At 37.8% G+C, this 12,938-nt stretch overlaps 1 protein-coding gene across 1 annotated transcript in view; it reads right to left on the reverse strand.

Annotated features, from left to right (window-relative positions):
• The window catches only part of LOC124607382 (cytosolic carboxypeptidase Nna1-like), a 533,373-nt gene that overhangs the window by 180,860 nt on the left and 339,575 nt on the right, over positions 1-12,938 (reverse strand). The window contains exons 15-17 of the mRNA XM_047139698.1: positions 5,073-5,214; positions 4,905-4,963; positions 4,337-4,388 (exon numbers count right to left, since the gene is read on the reverse strand). Of these exons, the coding sequence (XP_046995654.1) occupies positions 4,337-4,388; positions 4,905-4,963; positions 5,073-5,214 (253 nt within the window). The remainder of the gene's footprint in view (positions 1-4,336; positions 4,389-4,904; positions 4,964-5,072; positions 5,215-12,938) is intronic.

Here is a 12,938-nt window from a genome sequence, read left to right on the forward strand (position 1 = left end):
CCATGAAGTAGACAAAATTAAGGAATTCTGCTACCATGGGAGCAAAATACCACATGATGGCCAAAGCAAGGGGTTAAATGCAGTATGTTAATACCAGGCACATGCCTTAATTTGAGAAATAAATATTTGAGAATTTACATTTGGAGCACAGCATTGTATGGTAGTGTATCATGGACCATGGGAAAACTCAAAAAGAAGGCAATCAAGGCTTTTGAGACGTGATGCTACTGAAGGATGTGAAAGAAAGAAAGATTTGCCTCTGGATATGGCTGACACATAGGTAAAGGCCATAAACATTAGAATTGATTACTTAAAAAGGGAGAAAAATAGAAGAAAAGTTGTGAACATGGTAGTCCAACACAATGCAAGGTGGGAGACATAATTCTGATCGAGTTTGCAATTCCTGACAAGATTTTAAATTAAGCTTATTGAGTGTCTTTTTCTGTTTATAGTGGGGTTTAATATGTTGTAGTTTATTAAGTTGGGGTATGTCCTATTTGGGAGAGGGTGGTACACTAATTCATTGTGCAAAATAAATTTGAACTTTTTTGATTTTCTGAGTAGTATTATGGATTTTTATACTTTAGATGGTGTTTAGCCACTCTTTTCTGTTATATGTAGTTATGCACTACACATCAGTGTCCTGTATCGCTACATGTGAGTGGCCATTGTTCCTTTATTTTATGTATTGTTCCATACAGGAATTTCCTTTATTGTTTTAAATATAAGTTAAGTGGATGGGCCTATATTTGGTTTTATCAACTGCATTAATATAGTAGATTTGTTGGCTAAATGGAGCATCTAATGAGTCACTTCATTTTTACCCAGATTTAAATGTCGGGCTGAAGTTAGCATGAGCATTTCATAACTCTTCTTAGGATTCCCCTACTATGGTGTTGGAGCCGATTTTTTGTGCTTTGGAGAGGATGTCTATCAGTCTCCATTCTCCAGGATGGCCCATCAGTAGCCTCTCCCTGCAGAGGAGGTCCTATGGTGGGGGCAGGTATTAGTAACTGTCCCCTTTCCTTCTTCAGTTTTAACATTCCTGATCTTTTTCCCTTTCTTACTTCCCCTCCAGGGTACCATTTTATTGGAGGGAAAGAGAAAGACAGAAAAGGCTTCCAAATTCAAATAGAAATTGAATTACAGCAATTTCACACTTTCACCCTCTATCAGTTGCTTGTCATTGATTTCCAATACAAGTATGTCTGCTGTTGTTCATACGCACGACTTTTGATTCTGTCATCCTCTCCTCTCTGTCCAGAGATATGCTCTTTCACTTCCTATCTTCTTATGTTACTTGGATGATATCACTGTGGATTTGACATTTTGCCCTGATTTTTGCAGGTGTCAATTCAATTTTTATACTTTGTTTGTTATGGATCAGATATTGTATGGTTCTCCTATTTACTTTTTTGCTATCTTTAACTCTATGACACACTAAAACATCTTTCTGGCCAACCTTTGTTCATTCACATCAAACACCCAAAGAATTCAAACTTTTACTTATACTTGGATCCATAACGCTTTTGGTATGTTTATGAAAGTTCTCATTTTCCTCTTCTTCCATGTCACATCTGTCTTTTCTGTGGTCCTACTGTATTTTTCAACATTCTTTTCTTATCATCCACTCGTTGTAACTCACTAGTCTTCTTCAGTTTATGACGTTCTAAACTGTAGACTCTCAATTATTTCACTACCATGCCTTTACAATTGATTTTGTCCTTGTAAACCAGGCACCACTTAAAATACCTATCCTGCATAAGCCAGTAGGCTATTTCTTATTCTCTGGTACTTTATTTATTTATCTCTCTATTGATCTATTGTGTTGAACTTACCTGAGGTGCTCAGTTGTTGACAGGGAATGACAGAGAATGATGCCAACTATCTGATGAATCCTTATTCAGAGCTACAGAGTACACAGGCACCTGCACAGTTGTATTGCCCTGGCTGACCGCATCGTGATAACACTGCAGCTCAACTGGGATGAGGGGTTGTATTGGGTGGAACGGGTGAGAGGAGAAAGGATGTGAGGAATGGGAAGGAGAATAGGGGAAGGGTGAACAGTGGCTGACAGGGAGAGACAGGAGATGAGGGGATAGGAATGTGGCACCTGTGAGCCATTTTGGTCACAGACAGGGGGAGTTGTGAACAACGGAAAATGAAATGTAAGAATGGATTGGAAGGGGGTTGTGTAGGCATAGAACAAAGGAAGAGGGAAGAGGAGGTGTGAGGTTGGTGAGGAACAGGGACTAGCTGAGATTGTGATCAGGAGAATTATGGGATTGAATGGTCTGTAGTAAAAACAACTCCTGTCTATATAACTCAGAGAAGTTGGTGTTGGGGGCAAGGCTACAGATGGTATGGGATGTGCAGCAGCTACTGAAATCAGCATGTTCTGCTCAGCCATGTATGCCACCACTGAGTGCTCACAATTTGGCAGTGGCCTTTCATTTAGGTGGTCAGCTGGTTACCTGTCACATCCACATAAAATGTTGTGCCAAAATTACAGCACAGCTAGTATATGATCTAAATGCTTTTACAGATAGCCTTAGGCATTTGCATCACAGTCCACGGTAATCCATCATGTCTCCAGAAGTCAAAAATTCTTGCTGAAGCCAAAGATTTTATGGAACCAATCGTAATGGAATACTCCACTGACTTTCAATTTTGTAAACTTAGCAACCTGATTTTTATGCTGATGTTTTAAAAGTGAAGATCTTACTATGTAGTCATTCTAAGGTATATTGACCATACAGTCAAATTTATTGCATGTATTACAGGATAGTATTTTCTCAAACTTCTTCTTACTTCTTGATAACAAAGAATATATTTTGTGAGATTATACATTCCTTGTCACTATCATCTGTCACATCTCTACACTTAAGTAAGTACTAGGACAGCTACATGAACATACATTTTTGCTGCACACTAGAACCTTACTGTATGTGTTTGGCTTCTGAGCTGGTAAAAAATTCTCCACTACAACCAAATATCAGTTTCAAGTTCCATCCCTCTGTGATGGACAGCACAGAAATGACATATGTATTCTGAGGTAAATGGTTACATAGTCTCACCATGCCTGTAGAATACAGATGACATTTTAAAGCTTAGAAACTAGTCATTAGAGAGGCATATGATGAAACGGATTCACATTTTGTGAATCTGGATACACAGCAGCTGTTTGAGACATATGAAATTTTCTGCCAGATCAGGAGTCAATCCTGGATTTCCTGCTTACTGTGAGCAGTCACATTAACCACTTCAGCTATCCAGGAACTCCTCTAGCATTGATCCAAACTTCTGTGTGTCACAGAGTCCACTACCACCATTATGTTCACTGCTGGTGATAGAATACATGTCTTTCCCTGTGTGTAAATCATGAAATGTGTGAGCATAATGGTGGTGGACTCTGTGATGTATGGAATTTTGGATCGGTGCCAGAGGCAAGCTCAGACAGCTGAAGTGGTTAAGGTGACCACTTGTGATAAGTCGCAAATCCAGATTCGAGTCCTGGTCTGACACAAATTTTCATGTGTTACAAACAGCTCATGTCAATCCAAATTCGCAAAATACAAATCCATTTGAGTATTTATCCCAGATGCAATTGTCAGAACAGTGTCTCTTCCTGAAGGCTTGCATGCATACCTGAAGGACATTGTAACGCGAAGATACAGACGCTGTATACACACAGATATTGTAACCACCAATAAAGAGACATATAATCCAACCATGGATGTGTTGTAAGACCTTTTCTAATAAATCAAACTGTGTATTCAAATAAAGTGTTATGGTGCTTTATCTATTACTGTTTAACTGTATATTCTGTCTCAGGTATTGTCAGACACACAGCTGATGAAATGACTGCTGAAGTGGTATGAGAAAAGTTTACTAATATGATTAGGAAATTGGTTATTTCCTATATCTCTGCATGTTTATAGTATGTGTGCATGTTTTATAATAAAAAATAGTCCTACATCTATGTGATTTCATAATTAATTGCAAAGCCAACACACTATTTAAAATCATGAGTTCTTGACAGTTGTTTTTACAGCAATCCTTTCAACAGATCTTTTATCAGAATGGTCTTGGAGAACACGATTGGAACACTTCCTTCCTGCATCAACATAAAAAATATTCTTTTATGTTTCCCTTAATAGAACAAGTACTATGGAAAGAAGAACTCCAGCATAGTTTCTTTTCTTGGGCTACTATTTGTTTCAATTCATTCCACTTATATGATTCCAAATGATATTTCATGGATGATTACTTATCAATACTAATTTTTATTTTAAATGAGAAAGTATTTATAACTGTGTTCCATGTTTTCACTCACCAGTTAATCTCTCTGTGATGTCCATGGCCATAGGTGTCTCACTTATCTGAAACTACAAATACATGTAAATAAGTTTCAAACATTGAAAAATCCAGGATGAAATAACAACAATATTATGAAAAGGATAGATTGTTATTCACCATACAGAGGAGTTGCTAAGTTGCAGACAGGCACAACAAAATGACTGCTATACATTCAAGCTTTCAACCAAAAGGTCTCCTTCTAATGTAGAAACACAAATTTACATGCATGCATGTGCACACACACACACACACACACACACACACACACAACCACACACACACACGACTACTGCCTCTGGCAGCTGAGGTGTGTGGTGTGGCTTTAGAGGTCAGAGACAGTGGTGGTCTTGTGTGTGTGTGTGTGTGTGTGTGTGTGTGTGTGTGTGTGTGTGTGTGTATGGATGTATAGCAGCCTTTTTGTTGTGCCTGTCTGCGAATCAAGATCTCTATATGGTGAGTAGCAATCTATCCTTTTCATTATATATTACTGTAAATGAGTTTCAACATCCTCATGATTTTAGACAAGAGAATAGGAATTAAAATACCTGTGCAGGAGTTACAATTAGTTCTGGAGGCATATCAAGTCTTTCCCCATATTTGACAACTGTAATCAGAGAAAACTGCAGGTTAATTCTCTATTACTGTACTTAGATGCTGAATGGCATTTGTTAAACTATTTAAAATGTACCAAATCATGTGAAAATGACACATACACTTAATATCTGAAGAGCTTTTGTTTTTGTTGCTAGATCGGTGACATGGTGAGCTTTCCTCACCAGAATCCATGTCAGTTGGAGGCTCACAGTAGTCACTTCCAGTATCACCTGCTGATAGATCAATAACAGTCTTATGAACCTGAAACAAAAATTAGTTTAGAATATTTCTGTAAGTGATGTGAGTGTATCCTCTTGATATAATCATATGCTAACAGCAACAGAGAGACTTATTTAATCAACATCTCAAGCAAAATATTTCAGGGAAATGAAATAAATGTCGAACAAAAACTGACCCAAGGAATATCTGAGCATAGTAAAGCAGTGATCAGAACTATTCTGTATATGCTACATTATTTATCAGCTACTATTAATGCTTGTATGATATTAGCCTTTGATATTTAGCTCACTCTGAATTTAAATGAAATGTAAACAAATATCTTACTCGGAAGAAAGAAAATTGAAAATGTTGTGGCTGTATAATTCAATTACTATGTACCTGCTAGTCTACTTGGCGTGTAGAGCCTGACTTTTTGAACTACAGTATGTACCTTGAACAACATCAGCAAATTTTTGAACTATTAATGCTGTTTGCACACAAAATAACAGGTTGCAACACAATTAAGGGGAAAAATGAAACAATTCATTCTAATATACCTTATCAATTTTATGTCAGTTTATTATTTTTGTATAGCAAAGAAACCAATGTTCCCTATACATTTTTATTACTCTGTTGAGAAAAAAATAATACTAACTGTGTAAGGTAACTAGTATTGATTAGTTTTTTGCAAGTGCTGAATACCCAAGTCCCCCCCCAAGAAACCACGGACCTTGCCGCTGGTGGGGAGGCTTGCGTGCCTCAACGATACAGATAGTCGTACCATAGGTGCAACCACAGCAGAGGGGTATCTGTTGAGAGGCCAGACTAATGTGTGGTTCCTGAAGAGGGGCAGCAGCCTTTTCAGTAGTTGCAGGGGCAACGGTCGGGATGATTGACTGTTCTGGCCTTGTAACACTAACAAAACGGCCTTGCTGCTTTGGTACTGTGAACGGCTGAAAGCAAGGGGAAGCTACAGCCATAATTTTCCCCAAAGGCAAGCAGCTTTACTGTATGATTAAATGATGATGGCGTCCTCTTGGGTAAAATATTCCGGAGGTAAAATAGTCCCCCATTCGGATCTCCGGGTGGGGACTACTCAAGAGGACATCATTATCAGGAGAAAGAAAACAGATAGGAGCGTGGAATGTCAGATCCCTTAATCGGGCAGGTAGGTTAGAAAATTTAAAAAGGGAAATGGATAGGTTAAAGTTAGATATAGTGGGAATTAGTGTAGTTCGGTGGCAGGAGGAACAAGACTTTTGGTCAGGTGAATACAGGGCTATAAATACAAAATCAAATAGGGGTAGTGCAGGAGTAGGTTTAATAATGAATACAAAAATAGGAGTGCAGGTAAGCTACTACAAACAGCATAGTGAATGCATTATTGTGGCCAAGATAGACATGAAGCCCACACGTACTACAGTAGTACAAGCTTATATGCCAACTAGTTCTGCCGATGATGAAGAAATTGATGAAATGTATGATGAGATAAAAGAAATTATTCAGGTAGTGAAGGGAGATGAAAATTTAATAGTCATGGGTGACCGGAATTCGACAGTAGGAAAAGGAAGAGAAGGAAACGTAGTAGGTGAATATGGATTGGGGCTAAGAAATGAAAGAGGAAGCCGCCTGGTAGAATTTTGCACTGAGCATAACCTAATCATAGCTAACACTTGGTTCAAGAATCATGAAAGAAGATTGTATACATGGAAGAACCCTGGAGATACTAAAAGGTATCAGATAGATTATATAATGGTAAGATAGAGATTTAGGAACCAGATTTTAAATTGTAAGACATTTCCGGAGGCAGATGTGGACTCTGACCACAATTTATTGGTTATGAACTGTAGATTAAAACTGAAGAAACTGCAAAAAGGTGGGAATTTAAGGAGATGGGACCTGGATAAACTGAAAGAACCAGAGGTTGTACAGAGTTTCAGGGAGAGCATAAGGGAACAATTGACAGGAATGGGGGAAAGAAATACAGTAGAAGAAGAATGGGTAGCTTTGAGGAATGAAATAGTGAAGGCAGGAGAGGATCAAGTAGGTAAAAAGACGAGGGCTAGTAGAAATTCTTGGGTAACAGAAGAAATATTGAATTTAGTTGATGAAAGGAGAAAATAATGAAACGGGCAAAAAGGAATACAAACGTCTCAAAAATGAGATCGACAGGAAGTGCAAAATGGCTAAGCAGGGATGGCTAGAGGAAAAATGCAAGAATGTAGAAGCTTATCTCACTAGGGATAAGATAAATACTGCCTACAGGAAAATTAAAGAGACCTTTGGAGAAAAGAGTTCTAAGCAAAGAAGGGAAAGCAGAAAGGTGGAAGGAGTGTATAGAGGGTTTATACAAGGGCGATGTACTTGAGGACAATATTATGGAAATGGAAGAGGAGGTAGATGAAGATGAAATTGGAGATATGATACTGCATGAAGAGTTTGACAGAGCACTGAAAGACCTAAGTCGAGACAAGGCCCCGGGAGTAGACAACATTCCGTCAGAACTACTGACAGCATTGGGAGAGCCAGTCCTGACAAAACTCTACCATCTGGTGAGCAAGATGTATGAGACAGTCCCTCAGACTTCAAGAAGAATATAATAATTCCAATCCCAAAGAAAGCAGGTGTTGACAGATGTGAAAATTACCGAACTATTAGTTTAATAAGTCACAGCTGCAAAATACTAACGCGAATTCTTTACAGACAAATGGAAAAACTGGTAGAAGCCGACCTTGGGGAAGATCAGTTTGGATTCCGTAGAAATGTTTGAACACGTGAGGCAATACTGACCCTACGACTCATCTTAGAAGAAAGATTAAGGAAAGGCAAACCTACGTTTGTGGCATTTGTAGACTTAGAGAAAGCTTTTGACAATGTTGCCTGGAATACTCTCTTTCAAATTCTGAAGGTGGCAGGGGTAAAATACAGGGAGCAAAAGGCTATTTACAATTTGTACAGAAACCAGACGGCAGTTATAAGAGTCGTGGGACATGAAAGGGAAACAGTGGTTGGGAAGGGAGTGAGACAGGGTTGTAGCCTCTCCCCGATGCTATTCAATCTGTATATTGAGCAAGCAGTTAAGGAAACAAAAGAAAAGTTCGGAGTAGGTATTAAAATCTATGGAGAAGAAATTAAAACTTTGAGGTTCGCCGATGACATTGTAATTCTGTCAGAGACAGCAAAGGACTTGGAAGAGCAGTTGAACGGAATGGACAGTGTCTTGAAAGGAGGGTATAAGATGAACATCAACAAAAGCAAAACGAGGATAATGGAATGTAGTCGAATTAAGCCAGGTGATGCTGCAGGAATTAGATTAGGAAATGAGACACTTAAAGCTGTAGATGAGTTTTGCTATTTGGGGAGCAAAATAACTGATGATGGTGGAAGTAGAGAGGATATAAAATGTAGACTGGCAATGGCAAGGAAAGCGTTTCTGAAGAAGAGGAATTTGTTAACATCGAGTATTGATTTAAGTGTCAGGAAGTCATTTCTGAAAGTGTTTGTGTGGAGTGTAGCCATGTATGGAAGTGAAACATGGACAATAAATAGTTTAGACAAGAAGAGAATAGAAGATTTCGAAATGTGGTGCTACAGAAGAATGATGAAGATTAGATGGGTAGATCATGTAACTAATGAGGAGGTACTGAATCGAATTGGGGAGAAGAGGAGTTTGTGGCACAACTTGACTAGAAGAAGGGATCTGTTGGTAGGACATGTTCTGAGGCATCGAGGGATCACCAATTTAGCATTGGAGGGCAGCGTGGAGGGTAAAAATCGTAGAGGGAGACAAGAGATGAATACACTATGCAGATTCAGAAGGATGTAGGTAGCAGTAAGTACTGGGAGATGAAGAGGCTTGCACAGGATAGAGTGGCATGGAGAGCTGCATCAAACCAGTCTCAGGGCTGAAGACCACAACAACAACGAATACCCAAGCAGTTCACTCTTACACAAAATTCATCACACTTTGGTACAGTGCTGGTCTCATCAGTAAATACCTACCTTCCTTGGGAGTATAGTAATACTGGATAGTTGTGGAAGCCAAGTAACAATTATGTTAATAGTAGATTCATTGACTATGTATATATAGAGGTGTGGAAATCAAAGTTCAGTGGGGAAAGAGGGGGGGGGGGGGGGGGGGAGGAGGCAAACAGACAGGCCACTGCAAACTGATCCATTACATTATTATATCTCATGCAGGTATTATAGACTCCACCAGCAGACATCAGTTTTGTTAAACCAACTGTTTAATGATAACAGAAATCAATAAGACACTAAACAGCAGTAACTCTATGATAGCTCCCCCGAGTTACCATTGCAATCAGTCAGTTTGACATGATGTACTTCATGTGTAATTACATAATGTATACAATAAACAATACAATAGTATATTATATTACATTATAATATAGCTTATTGCAATTGCATTAACTTTTAGAAGCTATGCTGGTGTAATTTTGTACACTGACATGCTATAAATGTATTCTATAATGTACTGACACTTGTTTATTTCATTATCTGTATATACTAGTACATCCTGTATGATGAAGCCAATATCACTGTAAAATGATCTATGGTGAATAAAATTCTTGCTTCTTAAAACACCGAAATATGCGCTAGTAATATCCTCTTATAAAAATGGAGATAAGCAAGCAATTGTAGACCCTCTCCTACCTTCCAATTTTCTAAAAATATTTTGAGAAGGTAATTTGCAACAGAATATTGAATCACTTTTCTAACAATAAACTTTTATCAACTTTCCACATTCATTCTATGAAGCATTCTCTACAAGTAAACAAAATATCATTTGACAAACTGACTTGTCACAGAAATAAAGGAAAAGTAACTTGTTTGAATTTTCTGCAACCTTGCCAAAGCCTTCTATTGTGCAAATCACAGAATCTTAATAGGGAAACCAAACTTTATCATATAAAAGGCACACTTCTTGAAGACATATCTTGGCAACAGAAAACAGAGGATCACATTAACATATAACATCACGAATATAAAATTATATGCAGTGTGAGGAAACATAAAATGTGGTGTCTTGCTTGGTTTCATACTAGGCCATGCCGTGTTCATGAGCTATATAATTGAGTCAACAAAGGTATTGGGAAACATTAAAAACTGAGGATACAGTTATAGGCATCCAGTTGGATAACAAATTTAGGTGGCTCCAGCATATGCCTAAATTAACCAAATAGATCATTCCTATTTGATCTGCTCTTGGAAGGCTCTCTCAATGTGATTTCGTATAGGAGATGTGAAAAGTATATTTTTCATACTTCCGTTCAAAAACATCTTTTGGCATAATCTTCTTGTACTGTGCAGCCATAAAAAGCTTAACAACCAATGAAATTCAGTTTACGAGAAGCCTAAAGGATTTATTGGTGGCCAACTCCTTCTACTCCATTGATGAATTTCTCAGTAAAACCAACTGATTTGTGTGCGTGTTTGTGTGTGTGTGTCTGTGTGTGTGTGTGTGTGTGTGTGTGTGTGTAAGTACAATCTAACTTCTGCACTATTTCAAGTGCAGTAATGTGTTCATTTTAAATAAGTATTATAGTAGTTTATCACATGCTTATTACCTTATAAATAAATAAATAAACTTTTTTATTTTAAATTCAGAGCATTAGTATTTTAAAATGACTCTTTCACAGAGTGCTCATTAGAAAATTATGATCATTCCACTTGGGACCTGTGGAATGGTACATTAGCTTATTTGTAAATATTTTGTAAATATTATTTTGTAAACATTTGTCATGTATTGTTGTTTTTCTGACATGTTTTACATCCTGGAGGACCTTCTCACTACAGATAAAATGGAATGAAAGTAAATCTAATCTAATCTAGGCTCTATAATCAAAACTCTTGCAGAAGCCTCTTCAGAGACATTGAGATTCTTAATCTTATGTGTTAATATATTTACCCCTTAACAGTATTTGTGGGTAATAATAGGAGTGATTTTAGATTTAACAACCATAATACTAGAAGTAAAAGCGATTTTATATTATTCATTCTAGGTGTTGAAAACAGCAAATGTATTTAAAATAAAGGATCATTTATATGGTAACTGTTTTGCTATTTGGGGAGCAAAATAACTGATGATGCTCAAAGTAGAGAGGATATAAAATGTAGACTGGCAATGGCAAGGAAAGCGTTTCTGAAGAAGAGGAATTTGTTAACATCGAGTATTGATTTAAGTGTCAGGAAGTCATTTCTGAAAGTATTTGTGTGGAGTGTAGCCATGTGTGGTAGTGAAACATGGACGATAAATAGTTTAGACAAGAAGTGAATAGAAGCTTTCGAAATGTGGTGCTACAGAAGAATGCTGAAGATTAGATGGGTAGATCACATAACTAATGAGGAGGTATTGAATCGAATTGGGGAGAAGAGGAGTTTGTGGCACAACTTGACTAGAAGAAGAGATCTGTTGGTAGGACAAAATAACTGATGATGGTCGAAGTAGAGAGGTTATAAAATGTAGACTGGCAATGGCAAGGAAAGCGTTTCTGAAGAAGAGGAATTTGCTAACATCAAGTATAGATTTAAGTGTCAGGAAGTCGGTTCTGAGAGTATTTGTATGGAGTGTAGCCATTTATGGAAGTGAAACATGGACAATAAATAGTTTCAACAAGAAGAGAATAGAAGCTTTCGAAATGTGGTGCTACAGAAGAATGCTGAAGATTAGATGGGTAGATCACATAACTAATGAGGAGGTATTGAATCGAATTGGGGAGAAGAGGAGTTTGTGGCACAACTTGACTAGAAGAAGGGATCTGTTGGTAGGACATGTTCTGAGGCATCGAGGGAGGTAAAAGCTCTTGATAAAGAGCTCAATGCTGGCTGTTGCAAACCTATACATCTATCCAGCATTGCTTCAAGTTTAAAGCAACTTAAATGTGTATGAAACCAGAGAGAATATACATCTTCACATAAGTAGACACAAAATGGACTTTGATTTTGAGATGTAGACTGACAAAGAATGCAAACTCACATAAAATAACATGTTTAAAACATTTGAAAAAACGTTCAGTATCTGTTAGGCTCTTGCTCTGTAATACTTTCAAAGTTAAGATTTATGACTAGTTACTGAATCAACCATTTTATATGATACCAGAAATAAAATTCTTGAGATTAGTTTTTAAGAAATTCTCGGTAAAAATTGTAATTAATTGAATTTTTAGTGTCTCATGTTATTATGTAGTAAGTAGTCATTGTGAATAAGGCAAGAACGTTAGGGTTTAACACCCCTCCCCCCCCCCCTCCCCCCCACCCCCCTCCAGTGAATAAGGAACTGAGTTCAATCTGGAGGGTCATGAAATCCACATGGAAATTACTTCAAGATTGTGTGTGGTTTATAAGGAAACTGTATTTGTTATTTGTATTTGTTATTATTATTAGTTTAAGGTTCGCCCCTGGTAGCTAAGTGGTCAGTGCGACGGAATGTCAATCCTAAGGGCCCAGGTACGGTTCCTGGCTGGGTCGGAGATTTTCTCCGCTCAGGGACTGGGTGTTGTGTTGCCCTAATCATCATCATTTCATCCCCATCAATGCACAAGTCGCCAAATTGGTGACAAATCAAAAGACTTGCACCCGGCAAATGGTCTACCTGACGGGGAGCCCTAGTCACATGACATTTACATTTATTAGTTTGAAGGCTGTTGGTTAGGTTTAGAGCTGCTGCAAGCTAAGCATCAGATGGTAAGTATTTACAGTGACTTTATACAGGTCTACTATAAATGATTTATTTGTTTTCAGAGTTG

Source organism: Schistocerca americana, chromosome 3, assembly GCF_021461395.2.
Source record: "Schistocerca americana isolate TAMUIC-IGC-003095 chromosome 3, iqSchAmer2.1, whole genome shotgun sequence".
NCBI classification, from domain to species: Eukaryota; Metazoa; Arthropoda; class Insecta; order Orthoptera; family Acrididae; genus Schistocerca; species Schistocerca americana.